The 17765-nt window shown below is 34.2% G+C and overlaps 1 protein-coding gene across 1 annotated transcript; it reads left to right on the top strand.

The window, feature by feature from the left end:
* Positions 1-1661: 1661 nt before the first annotated feature.
* On the top strand, positions 1662-10852 carry LOC126969514 (crustacyanin-A1 subunit-like). Its single transcript, XM_050814983.1, has 4 exons — positions 1662-1808; positions 4456-4663; positions 7470-7562; positions 9094-10852. The coding sequence occupies exons 1-4, from the start codon at positions 1686-1688 to the stop codon at positions 9309-9311; spliced, it is 642 nt and encodes a 213-aa protein (XP_050670940.1). The 5' UTR covers positions 1662-1685; the 3' UTR covers positions 9312-10852.
* The last annotated feature ends 6913 nt before the right edge of the window (positions 10853-17765 follow it).

The following is a 17765-nucleotide window of genomic DNA, read 5'->3' as shown; positions in this document are numbered from 1 at the left end:
CATTTTTATCGTTTTACAAATCATTTCAATTTACAGTACATGTAAAGTTATGCAGTTTCCGGTAACAGGATCATCCTGCCACCACAAGTAGCGCATGTTCTCGAGCATGACACATCGCCATCGCCTCCCTCGACCATATTTTCGAGATGAGGATGACCCGTCCCATGTCATTGACCTGACATTTAAGCAAGCATGACGAAGCCTGTCATTAGACCTCAACCAAATAACAAAAAAGAATCTTAATCTACATATTATGCAATACTCACCAAATACCTCTACTTACAATTTGACAATTCTGCTTGAACTTGTAATGAATATTAAATTATAATAATTATTATTAATCATCAGCAAATAACACAATTTGATATTTTTCCTTATATGGGAGATCATTTATATAAATAAGCAATAGAAAATGTCCTAAAATTGAGCTCTGTTGAACCCCCATTTTAACGATTGACCCAGAGGACCACTTTCCATTGACACCCATTTATGGTCTACAATTTAAATAGGATGTCATTAAGTCCGATGCTTTATTTCTTATACCGTAATATTGAAATTTTCAGACAAAATTTTCGTCTTCAACACAATCGAAAGCCTTGGATAAATCACAAAAGACGCGAAGCGCATCACGAGACTTTTACCAGGCTTCAAATATATTATGTATCAACAGTACAATCTTTTTTTTAAATTTATAGAGAACCATTGAACATATCGTATGACTATCACATTGTCGCTCCGCATATAAGTCATACAATTTATTTAGTGTAGGAGGAATCGGCGCATGAGTTCCGAAAACTATTCCACCTCCTAATACGGCTGCAGTTGTCTGTATAAATGCGAATGTTCCACATATGCGGAATATCCGTAACACACCTGGTACAAGCATATTACAAAGTATGTGCAGTGTTTACTGTAATTTTTTTTTGGAATATCTACAATTTTATTAATACTTACTTGATACGCAAGCATTTTAAGAGAAAAAGTGAAAACACGAGTAAGACTTTTACCTTATGGCATTGATACATCCTGTCCAACACAATGCAGTGCTGTTCAGCTGTCTTGATTGAACTGAAAATTCTGAGCAACATCGCAATTCCGCTTGTTACATTGATACATAAGATGTTGAGTCTAATTCGGCCAGTTATTTCAATAGCTACTTTCTTTCAGACCGAAACTAAAATAATTCATGCACACTAGCCCTAATCGTGTGCAAGGAAGCCTCTCAATATAATATAATCCTCATATAAAACCTAATAAGTCCTATCGAACACTCCCATTGATATATGGGGTAAAAGTTGTAGAAAGACCCCACATTTATACACAAACAGTCAAGCCGTACGGTCAGATTTATCAACTCTTGTACTTGATTGTTAATTTGCCATTTTTAATTAAATAATAATGAAGATTGGTTGCATTGAATAGCTTCGAAGCATCTTAAAGGGAATTTTATAATGATATAGTAAAATCAACATTAAAATAAAATTTATATCAGAAAAACTTAGATCTTATCTTAAAGTTTTGATATTTCCGCAAATAATACTCTCTCCTAGAAATATAATTGTGCAAGAATTTTGAAATTACTCACCCTCACCTCTTATCGACTGCTATCAGAACAGATAAGTATTAGTACTTAAAGCGACTCATCACCTGGTCAACATGGGTTTAATCTGAAACAATCAATCAGTATGTACGCGTTTGTAGTATTTGCGATATTTGTAGTTACAGCTCATGGACAAATCACTGTTCCTGGAGTCTGTGATTTGACCTCCAGCGGCATAAATGCAATAAGAATTGTCAATGAAGAATTGGTGAGTGCCCATTATAACTAATTTAAATATAGTAATTTCTGTCTTGATCACGTACCACCTCTTTAAAAACTTTTCCCTTAAAGCCTCGCCTAGTATCGGAATACCGGGTCTTATAATCTCGAGCAATTGCCAATTGAATGGTCATCTGGATACCAAAGCCAAATTGGCTTCGAAGATGCTGGGCGTTATAAATAGAGCACGGTACTTCAAGCCGGCCCAAATTCTAGCGCTCTACAAAAGGCAGGTCCGGCCACATATGGAGTATTTCTGTCATCTCTGGTCTGGAGTACCCCAATATCAGCAGAAACATTTGACCGTGTACAACGTAGAGCAGCTCGAGTTTTTGCGAAACCAATGCTTTGCGAATGGCTGGATCACTTGGAGATGCGTTGAGACGTCGCTTCAATGTGAGTCTTCAACCGCAATTATCACGGGGAGTGTTCCGAAGAGCTGTTTCGCCTGCTGCTCAATTCCACATTCAACACGCCAGAAATACGGGTCCCGATGTAGGGATATCATCCCCACCATCTGGATGTGTGGGGCTCTTCCACAGTGCTGTTTTCAAAGAACTTTCTTCCATGTACAACAAAGCTGTGGAATTAGGTTACTTGTTTGGTATTTTCGGGACGATACGACATGGGTAAGGTACCCATAAAAAACACGTACACCTTCCTTAAAGGCCGTCAACGCTCCAGTTATTCCTCTAGTGTCGCAAGAGAATATTGTGGGCCGCGGTGATCACTTAACATCACGTGACCCGTGATTTCAGCCGAGATCATCGCATTGCAGTGCAGCTCAGGATTCTGAGCGGCATCGCCATTACACTGGTCAACTAGAGACATAAGGTGTGAAAGTCTCATCAGCCTAGAAATTTCACCAGCCATTGCGCTATTCAAACCGAACACAATAATGCTCGCACATTACTGCTTGACCGGCATCCTGTGTAAAAAAGCCTCCCACATTACAAAACCTAACCAATATTCTAAAATTACAATATTACAGTTGACATGCAGTACTATCAGAGTCATTAGATTGAATTTCTTGTGAATCTTATCAGCAATAAGCGTTGATTGTGAAATGCGTTCATTTAGATATATGAAGTGCTGCACTTCAGACTTGATTGCATTACTCGTGATGTTTAATGGAAAGGTGAATATGTAAAAATAATAATATTGTTACTTACTTATTTAAATCTTAATGTTAGTTGTTATTTCTGCGTGAAATAAAAATATGAATAAATTTAAGTAAAACTAAAAAAAATACAGTGTTTATGTCCTATCCATATGTATTATCTGAGAAATTCGAAAATTTTCCTACATGAAATTTCTTATACTATATGAACTATCCAATTTTATGTATCCATCCACTTGTCTACTGTTAATACATTGGTCTACAACACCAGAGGAATCACAGGAGTGTTGCCAGCCTTTTAGAAAACTGTTCGCGCTTTATTGCCTGTCACCCGAAGGTCTTCCTTATTTATTACATATTTTTATGGAATAGGAGATCAAAGTGCGTGTGGGTCACTGCCGCACACTTTTTTTACTTTTAGAAAGATGTATGATTTAATGGTACCAATGTCGTATCGAACTGGAAACACTGCACAATGAAGCTCATTCCACAGTTTAATTGTACCTAAGAAAGTTCCTTGAAAACAGCACTGTAGAGTTACGCCAGACATCCCGAGAATGGGGATGATATCCAAATTTGTGACGAGTCGACGGAGGAATTTGGCAGCAGGAATCAGTTTAGCCAGGCTGCCTGTCATATGATTTAGTCGAATCTTGCTATATCTAAACAATTTGTTATGTTTTAAAGTGATCACCCTCACTTCTAGGATTAATACACAAATAAAATTTGAAAAACAAAATTTTATGAACAATACGGGACTCGAATCCACGACCTCCGGCGTTCCGTAGCGGTGCTCTAACCAACTGAGCTAACCGTTCGGGTGACGTATCGTTATAAAATCTTGTATTCTTTGTTCAATTCTCAGATTGTGACTTCATCTACAGGATCTACTTTACAGTTGATAACCTACTCAACCCCAATATTTGCATATTAGTTTTACTAGTTATATTGCTATATCTGTATAGGTTTGTTGTGGACGACAAATTATGACTCATAAATGAATCAATACTTATTAAAGCACACACGCACATTGTTTGAAGCTTTTTGTTTGTCATGTTACACGCTCATTATGTGGGAAAAACGTATAACGGTCTCAAAGTGCAATTTAATAATGCATTCCGGATATTGGTTGGGTTGCCTCGTGGTTGCAGAGCTTCAGGGGTGTTTTCAGAAACGCGAAGGAGGAACAGAACACGTGAGAGATCTTTTGTCTCAAGGTGACGAGCGCAGTTGTAGTGCCGCTCAGAATTTTTGGGTTTTTCAATAATCTTGAGCGGCACTGCATTGGAATGGGCAGGGTGTATCAATTACCATTAGCTGAACGTTCTGCTCGTCTCGTATATTATATTGTTGTACAATTGTAACACCATCTCTGGTGGGCTGGCCCGTAAATGGCCATTATATTGCAAATTATTTTTTCTTAATTATTATTTAAAATTTTAATGAAGCTATGAAACTCTGTAACTTTTTGGAATAAATTTTATTATTATTAATATCATCATTAATCTTCCTTTAGCTTTCTGGAGCATGGTATCAATTATCCAGAATAAACAATACCTTAGATATTGGGGACTGTGTCACCACCACCAACACCATTATCATAACCAACAATGTTTTCGCGAGAGGCGCCGCTGACACCAGACAAGTATTCAACAAGACTGCTATCTGGAAAAACGCCACGTTCACCGCACTTCCAAATGGAGTTTATTCTTATCAATATCCTGGTGAGTCCAATTATAAAGTTCTGTAGCTTAGCAAACCCTGTGTCTGTGAACCACTAGATAGTAATAATAATAATAATATAGACACACTTTTACACAAATTATCTTGCCCCAAACTAGGCAAACCCTGTACTATGGGTAAAAGATATATTTAATACAATACAATTACTGAAACCTACATAAATACATATAAACACCCATGACTCGGAAACAAACATTCATATTCATCATATAAATGATTGCACCTACCGGGATTCGAACCCGGGAACTCTAGCTTAGTAGTCAGGGTCACAAACCATTCGGCTATATGGGTCGTTTGGTATCTTCTTCATTTATTTAAATTTATACCAGGGGAAGTGTTCCAAAGAGCTCTTTTACATAGCTTCTGCCGCCAAATACCACCTTCGCACGATACGCCTTACAACAGAATATTATTCTCACCATCTGGGTGTCTGTTGTTCCTCAATAGTGCAGTTTCCTATTACTTTCTCCAACGCACAAACATATATGCAAACCTATAACCTATACCTATTAATAGCTTTCTTAAAGGATAGCAACGCTCCTGCGGTGATCACTTCATATCAAGTAGCTCGTACGCTTTTTCGTTCTCCTCTCCCAAAAAAAATACAAACTAATAACTTACAATGCAGTGAAAACAACGTCGAAACTGCATAGTTCGTTAAATAGTCTTGTCTTAAATAGTTTGTATTTAATCGTTCACACTTGTATAAATGCTACTGGACATATGAAGAAATCAGGACCACGTGTGATATGTAAGTAGTATATTATATCCAATTAATTTTATTAAAATTTTGAATTTATTAAATAATCCCTAAGAGCTGTATGTATGGAGCGTTGGTAACACTGACCGGGCAGGAATTTTTATTTATTTATTAAAGCACACCACATCAACACAATTTTCTTAGTCTTATGTTACAATTGGTAGTTCTAAAGTATAGGACAATTATGGTGAACATAAAAATTACAAAAAATACTCCCTAATTACTTCTGAAAAATAAAAATAATACTATAGCTACAATAAAGACAAAATAAGAAATGAATGAACAAATTATAAATTTAACTTAATAATTAAAATAATGGAGACCAAAAAAAAAAAAGAAAAAATACTTATTTAACAAATGCAGATTGAGTACCAGCTAAGGGTTTAACAACACTTTCTTTAAAACTAACCAGCGCCCACTACCGAATATATCAAGTTCTGAATTCTTGTTTAACTTATTGTACTCGCGAAGAATTCGAGCGAGAGGTGCCTGAACTCCCACTGAAAAGGTTGGTTTTTACAGAAGGAACTTGGAACATTATTTTGTAGAAATGTAATCGAACAGTCCGTCTGGTTTGTTCTGTGTTCTGCGATTAATAATGCTTTATTACTTAAGCACATGATTACATGCAAACCGAAATGTATAAGACTAAATGGTACCAACAGTTACGTAAGTTCCATGACTGACCATTGAACTTATCTTGTTCAAACAACTCATAGTTGATAATGATAACTGTATTATCATTCATATTTGTATTATTACGAAAGATAAATTCCTAATGGAACGAAGTATTACCTCGTCATCAATATGTGTTTACTGCTTCAATAGCTTATGACATTCTGTTATATTTATCTCTTGAAGTGCTGTTAGTGTGTCTATTTACTGATAAAGTAATACTTTAAATGAAAAAGTGCACAAAGATAGACTTGTTAATATGGAAATAATCTTATTGTAATTTAGATAATATTGAGTTTTCACATTTAGTTTGCATTAAAAATTTTGGAGCCCTAGTTTTTATAATTGCTCAAGATAATATATAAGAAGAAAATACAAAAATTGTTGGTGTCGTATATATTTCGTATCTATAATTCAGGCTTTTATACACGACATTTATACACATATAAAAATGTAAGACTTTAACCATCAGCTGAACGTCCTCCTCGTCTCGTCCCTTATTTTCATAAAAAAAATCGCTAGTTGCAGAAAGTATCCGTAAAGTTAATGTTTCATTATCACATGCTATCTTTGACTGTCAAAATGAAAAAGAAAGTGACGGTTTTATATTCAATGAAACATTTATAGTAATAATACTGACACACTTTTACACAAAAACTTAAAGGATGCTTTCTGCAACAAGCGATAAGAAGGACAAGCAAAAGATTCTTCTCAAGTCATCAGATTACCAATTTTAAACATAATAAATATTTTATTATAAGAAATCTACTATCAGTTTTAATTATGAGTACATCATGAAGGAGTTTTCATTCTAAAACATAATACAATAAATCTAATATATAAAATTCTCGTGTCATGGTGTTAAACTTTGAACTCGTCCGAAACGGCTCCACCGATTCTCATGAAATTTCGAGTCTGAGAATCGGACAACATCTATTTTTCATCCCCCTTAATGTTAAGGGTGGTCCACGCTCCTTTTTTTATTTTTTTTTTAATTTTGAGTTTGATTATGAGTCAGCATTAAAAAATACATACAACTTCAAATTTTCACCCATCTACGATCAACAGTTACTTTTGTATCGCGATTTTAATATCGGCAATACAACGTTTGCTGGGTTAGCTAGTTATATTTATAAAAGAAAGTTTTAACAAACAGACAGATAACCTTATGAACAAAATACTGTTAAAAACTAATAAGACGCCTTAAAAAAATCCTGATATAACTTTTAAATAAATAGAATCTGTTCCATTATAATACACCTTTTTTTTAAAGGAGACTTATTTTACTTCCAAGGTTAGAAACACCGTTAATTTTACCACAACAGTTAAAAATATTCAACATTTATTTTCAGAAATCGCTTTAAATACAGTATACGTAGCTACGGACTACAGTGGCTACGCATTACTCTACAGTTGTATCCAAGCAAATATGACACACAAAAATGGTAAGAAAGACTCAAGGTTATACAATTAAATCATAAAGTTACAGTCAGGTCATGGGTGAGCACATTTAATTTCGTAAGCAACTGAAAGCCTTGTATATCGCAAATAATATGTATGTATGTAACATTAGCGGCCAGTCGTCTGTTTGTTTTGCATTGTGTATTACTGGAGCTGACGTCACAAACATGGCTGAATGTCCCTGTATTATCGCGCAGGGATTTGGAAAATTTATTTTAGTCAATTCTTGTAATAAATACTAAAACTACTTTAATGCTGTAATAATGGCTGACTGATGCTGTCATCGAGAATTCTACTTCATATTGTTCAATTTAAAGTAATAATATGCCCATAGTAATATAATTATATTTTCATAATGTTGATAAAATGTTCGCATTATATCTATATTTATTGACAGTGTGTGTTTGAGTGATCTACTGTACTCAATAACAGTTTTATTTAAATTGATTCACCTACATTTTTAACTTACTCGTGTAACCTTTTGCTTTTTATGGTGGTAAATAGTCAAATATACATTTGACCTTAGAATTCGACCTTAGAACGTGAGTAGGCCCAAGAACGAATTTGGCATCATTAATGAAATCCAAGATGGCCGCCGCGCAAATTTACACTTTCAACGATTTTAGTTCCACGTGGCACAACAATTTCCGAAAGATGCCTATAAGTTGTTTGGCATTAGGGTTATCATTATAACGACCACGCATACGTATGCCCCAAAATAATTTTTCACCGCAGCCATCTTGGATTGAAAAAATGATCACAAATTCGTTCTCTCCACCCTTGAGACCTCGGATACGATATCCATATTGTTGAAATCATAATTTTGCACGGCGGCCATCTTGGATTTCAAAAAAGATCCCAAATTCGTTCTCTGCACCCTCGAGAACCTCGGATACGATATCCATATTGTTGAAATCATAATTTTGCACGGCGGCCATCTTGGACTTCAAAATGATCCCAAATTCGTTCTCTGCACCCTAGAAAACCTCGGATATAGCTGTGAATAGCGCCTGTATAGTCTCGCTTTTTCGTTTTATCGAGTTTAAAAAAAACGATTCTATAGAACTGTTTTTACTAAATTCTTAATTTATATTTTATTTCTTCTTTCTTATTACATATATTTATAGTATATATTAGTACTTCTTACAATTTACTGATTTAGGGAAATGTCTATTCACTTGCAACATTATTTGGCTGTGTGTGTGCGTGTTGGCGAATGTAAGTACGTGACGCTCACGCACACATTAATTATAATGTTACTTTTATATTGACAGGAACTATGAATGAAACTATCGTTCTGAGCTTTATTATTCTATGCTTTTGATATTCATAAGTGTCCTAAATCAAATTTTGATTTGATTTGACTAGAAGTCTCAAGGTTTCTTTTCAAGAATTTCTGCTTAGACTTTTTCTTTGAGATATACTAATTAATTATATGGACATCAATATTCGACACATTTATAAAATGTTGCATGTTTTTCTCTCATTAAATAACGCAATAAATTTTATTCACAGTGTATGCATGGCAGTTAGCAAGATCGACCCAATTAACTGAAACTCAAAGCCGACTCCTGAACGCTGCGATAAGTTCGGTTCCAGATTTAAACGGAGTCGCGTGGAGAGCTGTGGGTCACCAGAAGGAGAACTGTCAGACTGGAGGTGCCTTCACACTTCTTGTATCTCCAGTTCTCTTAGCTGCATTACTGTGGAACATGTTTATTAATATAGCTTAAGAGTCTGCTTCTATTTATGATCTTGTACTCACCTCGAATGGAATATAATATAGGTGAATTAGATCCACAATTAAAGTATCACTGTAACACAAAAGAAACAGGTTGAAGTCCATTCCTAAATTTTTCTGACGTGTTTCATTCGTTATTTTTTTTTTGGTTTCTTCGTCCATTATTAGGCTGTCCTAATGCAATGGGTTCAAGCCCATACAGCCGTATTCATCATTTAATAATTAATTGTCAAAGCCATCTTAGCCAACGTAGAATTAGTCCGGTCAATTTAGACATTCGAAGTTACATAAAGTCCCAACAAGCTGAAAATCAGTGAAATTGTTCAAAACATAATTATAAATAATCTTTAAAAGTTCCCCATCATTCTCGTGTATGGATTTTTTTATTCAAGGTCAAAGGTCAAAAAAATAAGATTTTCGCGAATTTCTACAAAACGGTAAGATTTATCATAAAAGTACCTCATACAAAAATTGTAGATCATAAAATTATCTATAAAAATTGTATCAATACATTTTTTCTTACGAGCCACCGTTTCTGAGATATAACGATTCCAAAAGTTATAAAAGTTGTTATCGTCATAATATGCACACGTTTCCACGCCACCTATGAGGTAGTAGTTAGCGCGTTTTTTATAAGTTTTTGAATCGTTATATCTCAGAAACGGTGGCTCGTAAGAAAAAAAGTATGGGTACATTTTCTATAGATAATTTTATGATCTACAATATTTGCCTGAGGTACTTTTATGATAAAACTTACCGTTTTGGTGAAATTCGCGAAAATCTCAGTTTTTTTACCTTTGACCTTGAATAATTTTTTTTCCATACACGGGAATGATGGGGAACTTTTAAATATTGTTTATAATTATGTTTGGAACAATTTCACGGATTTTCAGCTTGTTGGGACTTTATGTAACTTCACTCTCATTTTTTGGTCTAAATTGACCGGACTAAATAGCACGAATCATTTTAATGATTTTTGCTTCGTTAGGCTAAAGAAGTATAACTTCTTGCGTGCATACATAAGTACACCCACACTTTTTTTTATTATAAACTTATTAAAGGTAAACCTAGCTGTTATATATGAAATTATTTGATTTGTGATACACTAACGATATTTAAGGAGTTCTAATTATATAATTAATTAGGTACTTAATTTATTGAAAAAACATCCCCTATAAATAAAAAAAAGTGTGGATTCATCATCGCTGTGTGACTCTTTTGGTAATTAAGCGCAACCGCCGAAAGGTCCGTGAGTCAGGCGCAATTTACTAAGTAGTCTATTAATAATTACTCTTAATAATTTTTTTCATGAGTGTGACGAGCTTATGGTCTCGCCCATTCTAGCACTAATAATTCTAGAATATGTGCGACCGCACTCTCGTCTTATTTTATATTCAATACAAAACTAGTTTTTATTTATAAATATAAATATCATTATGAAAAAATAGTACCTTCGTAAATATACTAAAATACTTTTTTACAAATAGTTTTAAGTACGTTATTGTTACTACAAATAAATATTTTTAAATTAAACTTTTGTTTTTACTATGTTACAATGGTCTGAGGCAGTCTTTTTTGAATGGGTTTTGGGTCTTTTTTTACGTTCAATAAGTGATTTTGAATCCTATTTTGATTAAAAATATTTGAATTTTAATTTGAAATTCCGTAGTTGCTCTCCCATGACAGCTAATACATATTGACGCTTCGATATCTTTAAAGCCAATATACGATATATATTTGAACAAGTTCCGTCACATATATAAAGTTATATCAAAAACTCCAGACCTTTTTAAAAGTATATTTACATCGAATTATAAGTATATAATTGAGTCTTTAAACTAAGATATTTAGAAACAAATCTATTTATTTATACAAAATAAAATTAGCATAGAAACAGAGTATCGAGGTAGAAGTAAGATCGATATGGAATACGTGGATTTTCGGTCTACTGGAATTTTATGTGGTCTCGAAGTCCCCGTCAGGAATTTTATGTAGTTGGGACGAGCGACGAGGAACAGTTTACTTACCACAAAATAGGCTTATTTACGTAATCATAATTACGTGCTTAAGGATACAAGAGATTTGAATTTAAGGTAATTACTACTAAGAACAAGATTATAAATTATTATGTGAACTTAGGTAAAAATCAAGTGTTAGTACTTATGTAACAAACTTAGGAATAACTTAGGTAACACGGTAACGTGATTCCTCTGGTGTTGCAGGACAATGAGCGCGGTGGGGATATCATAACAGGTGGCTAGATTATGGGTACCACAACGGCGCCTATTTCTGGCGTGAAGCAGTAATGTGTTAGCATTACCGTGTTTCGGTCTGAAGGGCGTCGTAGCTAGTGAAATTACTGGGCAAATGAGACTTAACATGTTATGTCTCAAAGTGACGAGCGCAGTTTAGTGCCGCTCAGAATTTTTGGTGTTTTTCAAGAATCCTGAGCGGCACTGCATTGTAATGGGCAGGGCATATCAATTACCATCAGCTGAACGTCCTGCTCGTCTCGTCCCTTATTTTCATAAAAAAAATAACTTAAGGTGACCCCAACACTAGTTTTTCCTCCTCTTTCATAAAAAATATAAATCTTATGACATTGTGAAAGTCGATAATAATGACTGCACAGCGCTATTATTTGGATAAAAATTCGGTGACACCATTAACTGTTGTAATATTACAAATCCGTCGGAGCATCAACGTAGGCACCCTTACAATTATTACTGATGGCAAATTTCACGCTAGAGCTTCATATCGATACCCCCGACGTATAAAGTCATAACGTAATAATTATAGTTTAGAGATATCTAAGCTACAAAAGTCATTAGTCAATAAAAAAATATTTATAATAGTTATAGAAACATCTGATGTGAAAAAATGCTGAGTTATGTGACTGAAAACTATAAAGGCATAAAGGCATTTATTTTCTCAAAATTGATTCCTTTAGAATTCTTTTTGATGTCATTTCTAATATTTTAGATGCTTCGCTATCGCTTCGGAAACAATGTCTCCTCAAGTGGCGCAAGAAACTCTCCCAGCATTCTTATTTTGCGCTCTTTTCAATAAAAATATACAATATTGTACAGTCATTTCTATCGCTATAAAATAATCATAATCTAGTCCCAGTCTGTCCGATCATTATATTATATATATTAACAATGTTCAATTATCTTAACTGTTTTTTTAATAAAATACAAAAAACTAAACTTACGACTTTATGCTTGTTATGCAGAGGTCGTATGTTGAACTTGCGACTTTAGGTTACCGAATTCGCCCCATGAAGAGTATATTATAGAGATTATTAGAGTATACGTAATATTATCACGAACGACTACGTCATTACCTTGACTTTAATCTATTTTTTATTTCATTGTTTCATAATCTACAAGCTTTTTTTGAACCCTCAGTGTATAAGCTGATAGGATAGCTGTATTCATTATTTTGTTTGACTAAAACACAGCATCCGCAGTTAATAGTGACACAAGAGTGGGTCAGGGATTGGAAATAATACTCCGCTTATAGGAACGAGTCTTAATTTGCGTTCACTTTTTCTGAACTTTCACTTGGCCGGTCTGCCTCTGTTCCTCTTGTGGGCGGCGGTTTCTTCAACGCGTCACACCGCACCGAACACTAAATCTCTTCTTAGTTCTAACTTACTAGAAACAAAACCCAAAAAAATCCATACACTGGTAGGTGTATCGAACCCGGATCTACAGCGTCTAAAGTAAACACTTTTACGCTGAGCTACGAGTATTGCTGACGGAGCTGTTGAAATTAACAATGTCTTGAAGTTTGACAACTCTCGTCACTTACGTTGCTGCACGATATGAAGTTTGACAACTCTCGTCGTATACTTCGAAGCGTTGCTACGCAACAATAGCATAATACAGCTCCTTTGCAGTCGCAGCCTCAAAATTTTTTGCGGAATCGTCTACCTCAATATTGGCCCTGGCTCTCTATACCAGTTTACGGATGTGAGACCTGGTGTATTAAAGATCAACTCGAGAAACGTGACGAAACACTTAAAATGTGAGCATAATATTGACGCATGATTGCCATAAGTTTGATGTTTGGAGTGACCAATGTTGAGGTCCTACGGCGAACTGGAAGGAAATTCTAATCAACCCAGACCATCAAAAGAAGATTGCCTATCTAGGTCATAATAAAAGGTTAAAGGGCAATTCATTTTGATGTCATTTCTAAGTTACTAGATACTATTACCGCTTCGGAATCAAATGGCGCTCTGAGAGAGAAGAAGCGGCACAAGAAACTCTTCCAACATTTTTTTTGCGCTCTTTTTAATAGTAGTAAGATTTACTACAGAGCCATTTTTTACTAAATAATATATTAAGGCAGTCCATATACGAACTTCGACAATTGATAATGATAGGTAGATAGGATATTCGGGAGTGAACCGGAAGTACAAATGCCGTGGAACTTTTTCATCTTCACCAAAGACCAGGTGAAATCTGGCGCTGACTGCCAGCCTTAGCTAATTTGTGAGGCACTGGGAGAAAAGAAGAAGAGAAGATCAACAGTTTTAATCAGGGCCACCCAAAACCTTACATTTTCAGGCCAATGGGGCTAGCCATTTAAACAGTCAACAAAAATATTATGTAAAAAATTGAAATGAGCTCAGTAATATTGATTAACTCGTACCAACACACATCTCTCAAAATTCTGTGGAACAAAAGGTATTTAGCATTTTGGAGAGAGTTGATACGTATAAAGCCTTGTTGGAACCTTTTATACTTCTTTTCTTGTGTGGCTGGTACAAAGCATAAGAAAAAACGAATTATAAAATTGTATTTATTATTTACAACACATCAGTGAGTCACTTCATTAAAGGGAGTAAATTATATGACAAATATTTTTTACACAAATAAAATTTGAAAATCAAAATTTTATGAACGATGCGGGATTCGAACCCACGACCTCCGGCGTTCCGTGCCGGTGCTCTAACCAACTGAGCTAACCGTTAGCTTGTTTGTTTTTCAAATTTTATTTGTGTATTAATCCTAGAAGTGAAGGTTTCACTTTAAAAACATAACATATTGTTTAAATATTTTTTATAACAGTAACCCTTTTGGCCTATATGACATCATAGACAAACATTCTACATCTAAAAGTTATATTAGCCCAGCGTCCGTCGGGTCAGCTACTAGGTGTAGTATTAATAGAAAAAAAAATGATGCTTTTATTCGGGAATAATGTACTCTAAAGCCATCGGAAATGTGTAAGGTGGTACAGGGGAGGGTCAAATCGCACTAAGCAATAAAATTATATGGTGTAAAAGAGTATCTAACTTATTTAAAATGATATTATTATCGTATTCGGGTAAAAAGCTTTTACATAACCGCTTCATAATTGCCAATTTTTAAAGTATTAAGATGGATATAATATGTTATCCTTAAGAGATAAATATATGCCAATGAGGACTTTTTTGTAGACCTTTATAAGACACACAATCCCACCATAGATTATTTTGTTATATCTCAAAGGGCTTAGACAGCGTTTTTGTTGGAAGCTCCCAGACGGCTTTTTTTTCCGACACCTCCAACAAATATCGTTGATTTATAGCAAAATGTAAACAAAAACTTAACAAATTATACACTAAAACCATCCTCTAAAAAACACGCTATCAACTGCTGGAAAGAACAAAAAAATCGGTGCAATAGTTTTTGAGTTTTACAGACAGATAGAAAGTAAATTTATTTTTAAGGTCTTATATAAAATAATTAAATTTTTTTCTTTTTGTGTCTCAAAAGAGCATTTAATTTACTAAAACTCAATAGGTAGTTGGGATCAGCACTTATAAAAGAGTTGTCCATGCGACTCACAGACTGGACAGGTGACAAAGATCTGGCTCATATTTTTTTTTTAGAGGAGAAAAATACATTTTCGTAATGAAGACCCCGAAACGGAGCCCATATGTCGGAATCGACCCCCTACCGACTAAAAACCTCCTCTATGGTGTCAGCCCTGAAGGCTTTTATAGCGACAGGACGTGGGCCGTTGAAACCGCAAAGACTACGCCACAACAGTCGCAGGGCGTCTCCTAAGGACACTCGAACCCCGGACCGGCTGTGTTCTTGAGGGAAGGAGAGAGAATGAAGATGGTAGATGAAAAAATGAGAAGAATACACTCGCCGGGTGTTCTTCGTGATGTATTGTGTATGTAAGTGTGTATGTATGTATGTTTGTATGTATGTAAGTAGTGTAAATGTTAGTGTGCTTGTTTGTTTGAATTTGCGTCTGTTTGTGGTTGTGTATATGGGGTATGTCAGTCCGTCAGTCAGTTACTTAGAATAATAACACAATATCTATACTAATATTATAAAGCTGCAGTGTTTGTTTGTTTGTTTGTTTGAACGCGCTAATCTCTGGTACTACTGGTCCGATTTGAATGATTCTTTCAGTGTTGGGTAGTCCATTTATCGAGGAAGGCTATAGGCTATGTTTTTTTTTTCAAAATTAGGGATCCGTAATAAAATTGCTATTTTGTAACACAAGGTGTAAAATAAAATCGAAAACCTATTTTTGCGTGCGCTGCAAAAACTATTGACAATAGAACAAAATGATGTACAATATAATATATATAGGCAATATTTTATGACTTATAAAACTATCGCGTGAATTATACTTTATATGGCAAAACAACGTTTGCCGGGTCAGCTAAGTAATAATAACCTAAGTGCCTTCATATACCTCTGTCATAGGAAAAGTTTGACCACGCAGAGAGAGAGAGAGAGAGAGGTCAAAGCTACCTGACCGCTGTTAGATTAATGACTATTAATAATAAGATATTGATTTAATTGTTTTATATTAGTTTAACATTTTTGCCTTATTACAAATAAATTTATAGTATTAGAAAAATATAAATAAAGTTTAATTATTAAAAATCAATTTTATACTGTATGATAATATTATTTTTTCATAAGTAATTCGCTTCTTCTTATGGTTTGTACTTCAGAATTACACAGAGAAAAGAAAGTGCGGAAGGCCGCGCACCTCCCACGGGGAGTCTCAATGTGAACACAATACACTCCCCTGCTTATTGAACATACTTTGTACAGACAACACAAAAAACACTTATAATAAGCGACAAAAGAAGTTTTGTTGTTCGCTTATGATATTATTCTCAGGGCGCTATTGAAATTTACGCTAGAAACGCAATGCGTAATCCCCACACATATTTTTCCTGGATTTTAATATTTTAATCTCTTACTTTATTTCTGGCCATTCAAAATAAAATTATTACTTTTCGTTTAACCGATGCAATTGATGGTTTCGTTAATTATTTGTTATGACGCAAACGTTATGATTCACCCTTAACAAATAATTTTGCACATTCAAACGAAAAATACATTAATCACGTTTTTTTTATTTCAAAGTATCATCTAAAAGAATGTCGAATATTGAGAAACAAATACATTGTTTTGTTGACGTTACATTCGAGATAAATGAACCAAGATGACGTCACTCTCATAGATAGCGTGTACAGAGTGTTGCAAAAAAGTAGGGACCAAGTATATAAAGTAGTAATTATGACATAATCATTCAAACCTAAATCCATAATTTTTTAAATATGCTTTTGTTATGATAACTAAATTTTTAAAATATTTATAAGGCTATTTACGATTTTAAAATAATTGATAAATATCTTTATTCAAAGTATATTCCCTTCCACAAACGTTAAATCAAACTCTTTTTGTTAATCGAATCTGGTAAATATTAGTTTATTGATAATTTAAGACATAATATTAATAATTTTTTTATTCATTCATCAACAGCCGGAAGACATTCACGGTCGGTCCTGAATTCATTAATTAATTAGGCATTTAACCGACGTAAATACGGTGTGACTAGTTTACTTTAGTTATATTCATAGTATTATGTCATATGTATATTGCTATGGGGCAACACTGCCGATATTAAATCCATTTTTGTGCTACAGAAGAGGGCTATTCGCGCTATTTATAACCTAGGTCCTAAAGAATCATCGAGTGCAAAAATTACTGAAATATATCCTCTCAATATATTCTTGATAATACTATTGTATGTCCATCCCTAAATAATTATAATGCTATAAAATAAAAACTAATTAAAATAAAACGAACGTAAACCACGCTAGCATATCGCAAATAAGGTTTTCTTCCTATCTTATTTAAATTCAAATATTATATATTCAAAATAGGATTTATAATCACTTATTGAACGTCAAAAATTACCACTAATGAATGCCTCAGAGAACGGGCACAAGAAATTCAGCGTGCTTTTTGAAATTTCGTTACAAATATTATATAATGATATCAAATTCAAATTCAAAAACACTTTATTCATGTGGTCACGGAAATGACACTTATGAATTTCAAAAAAAAATTGTTTCTTATTGAAATTACCGCTACTTCGTAAAGGGTTGAGCTAATGAGAAGAAGTAGCA

This window comes from Leptidea sinapis, chromosome 18, assembly GCF_905404315.1.
Source record: "Leptidea sinapis chromosome 18, ilLepSina1.1, whole genome shotgun sequence".
NCBI lineage: Eukaryota > Metazoa > Arthropoda > Insecta > Lepidoptera > Pieridae > Leptidea > Leptidea sinapis.
The sequence above is the reverse complement of the archived record's forward strand: the minus strand, read 5'-3'. Positions and strand labels throughout refer to the sequence as shown.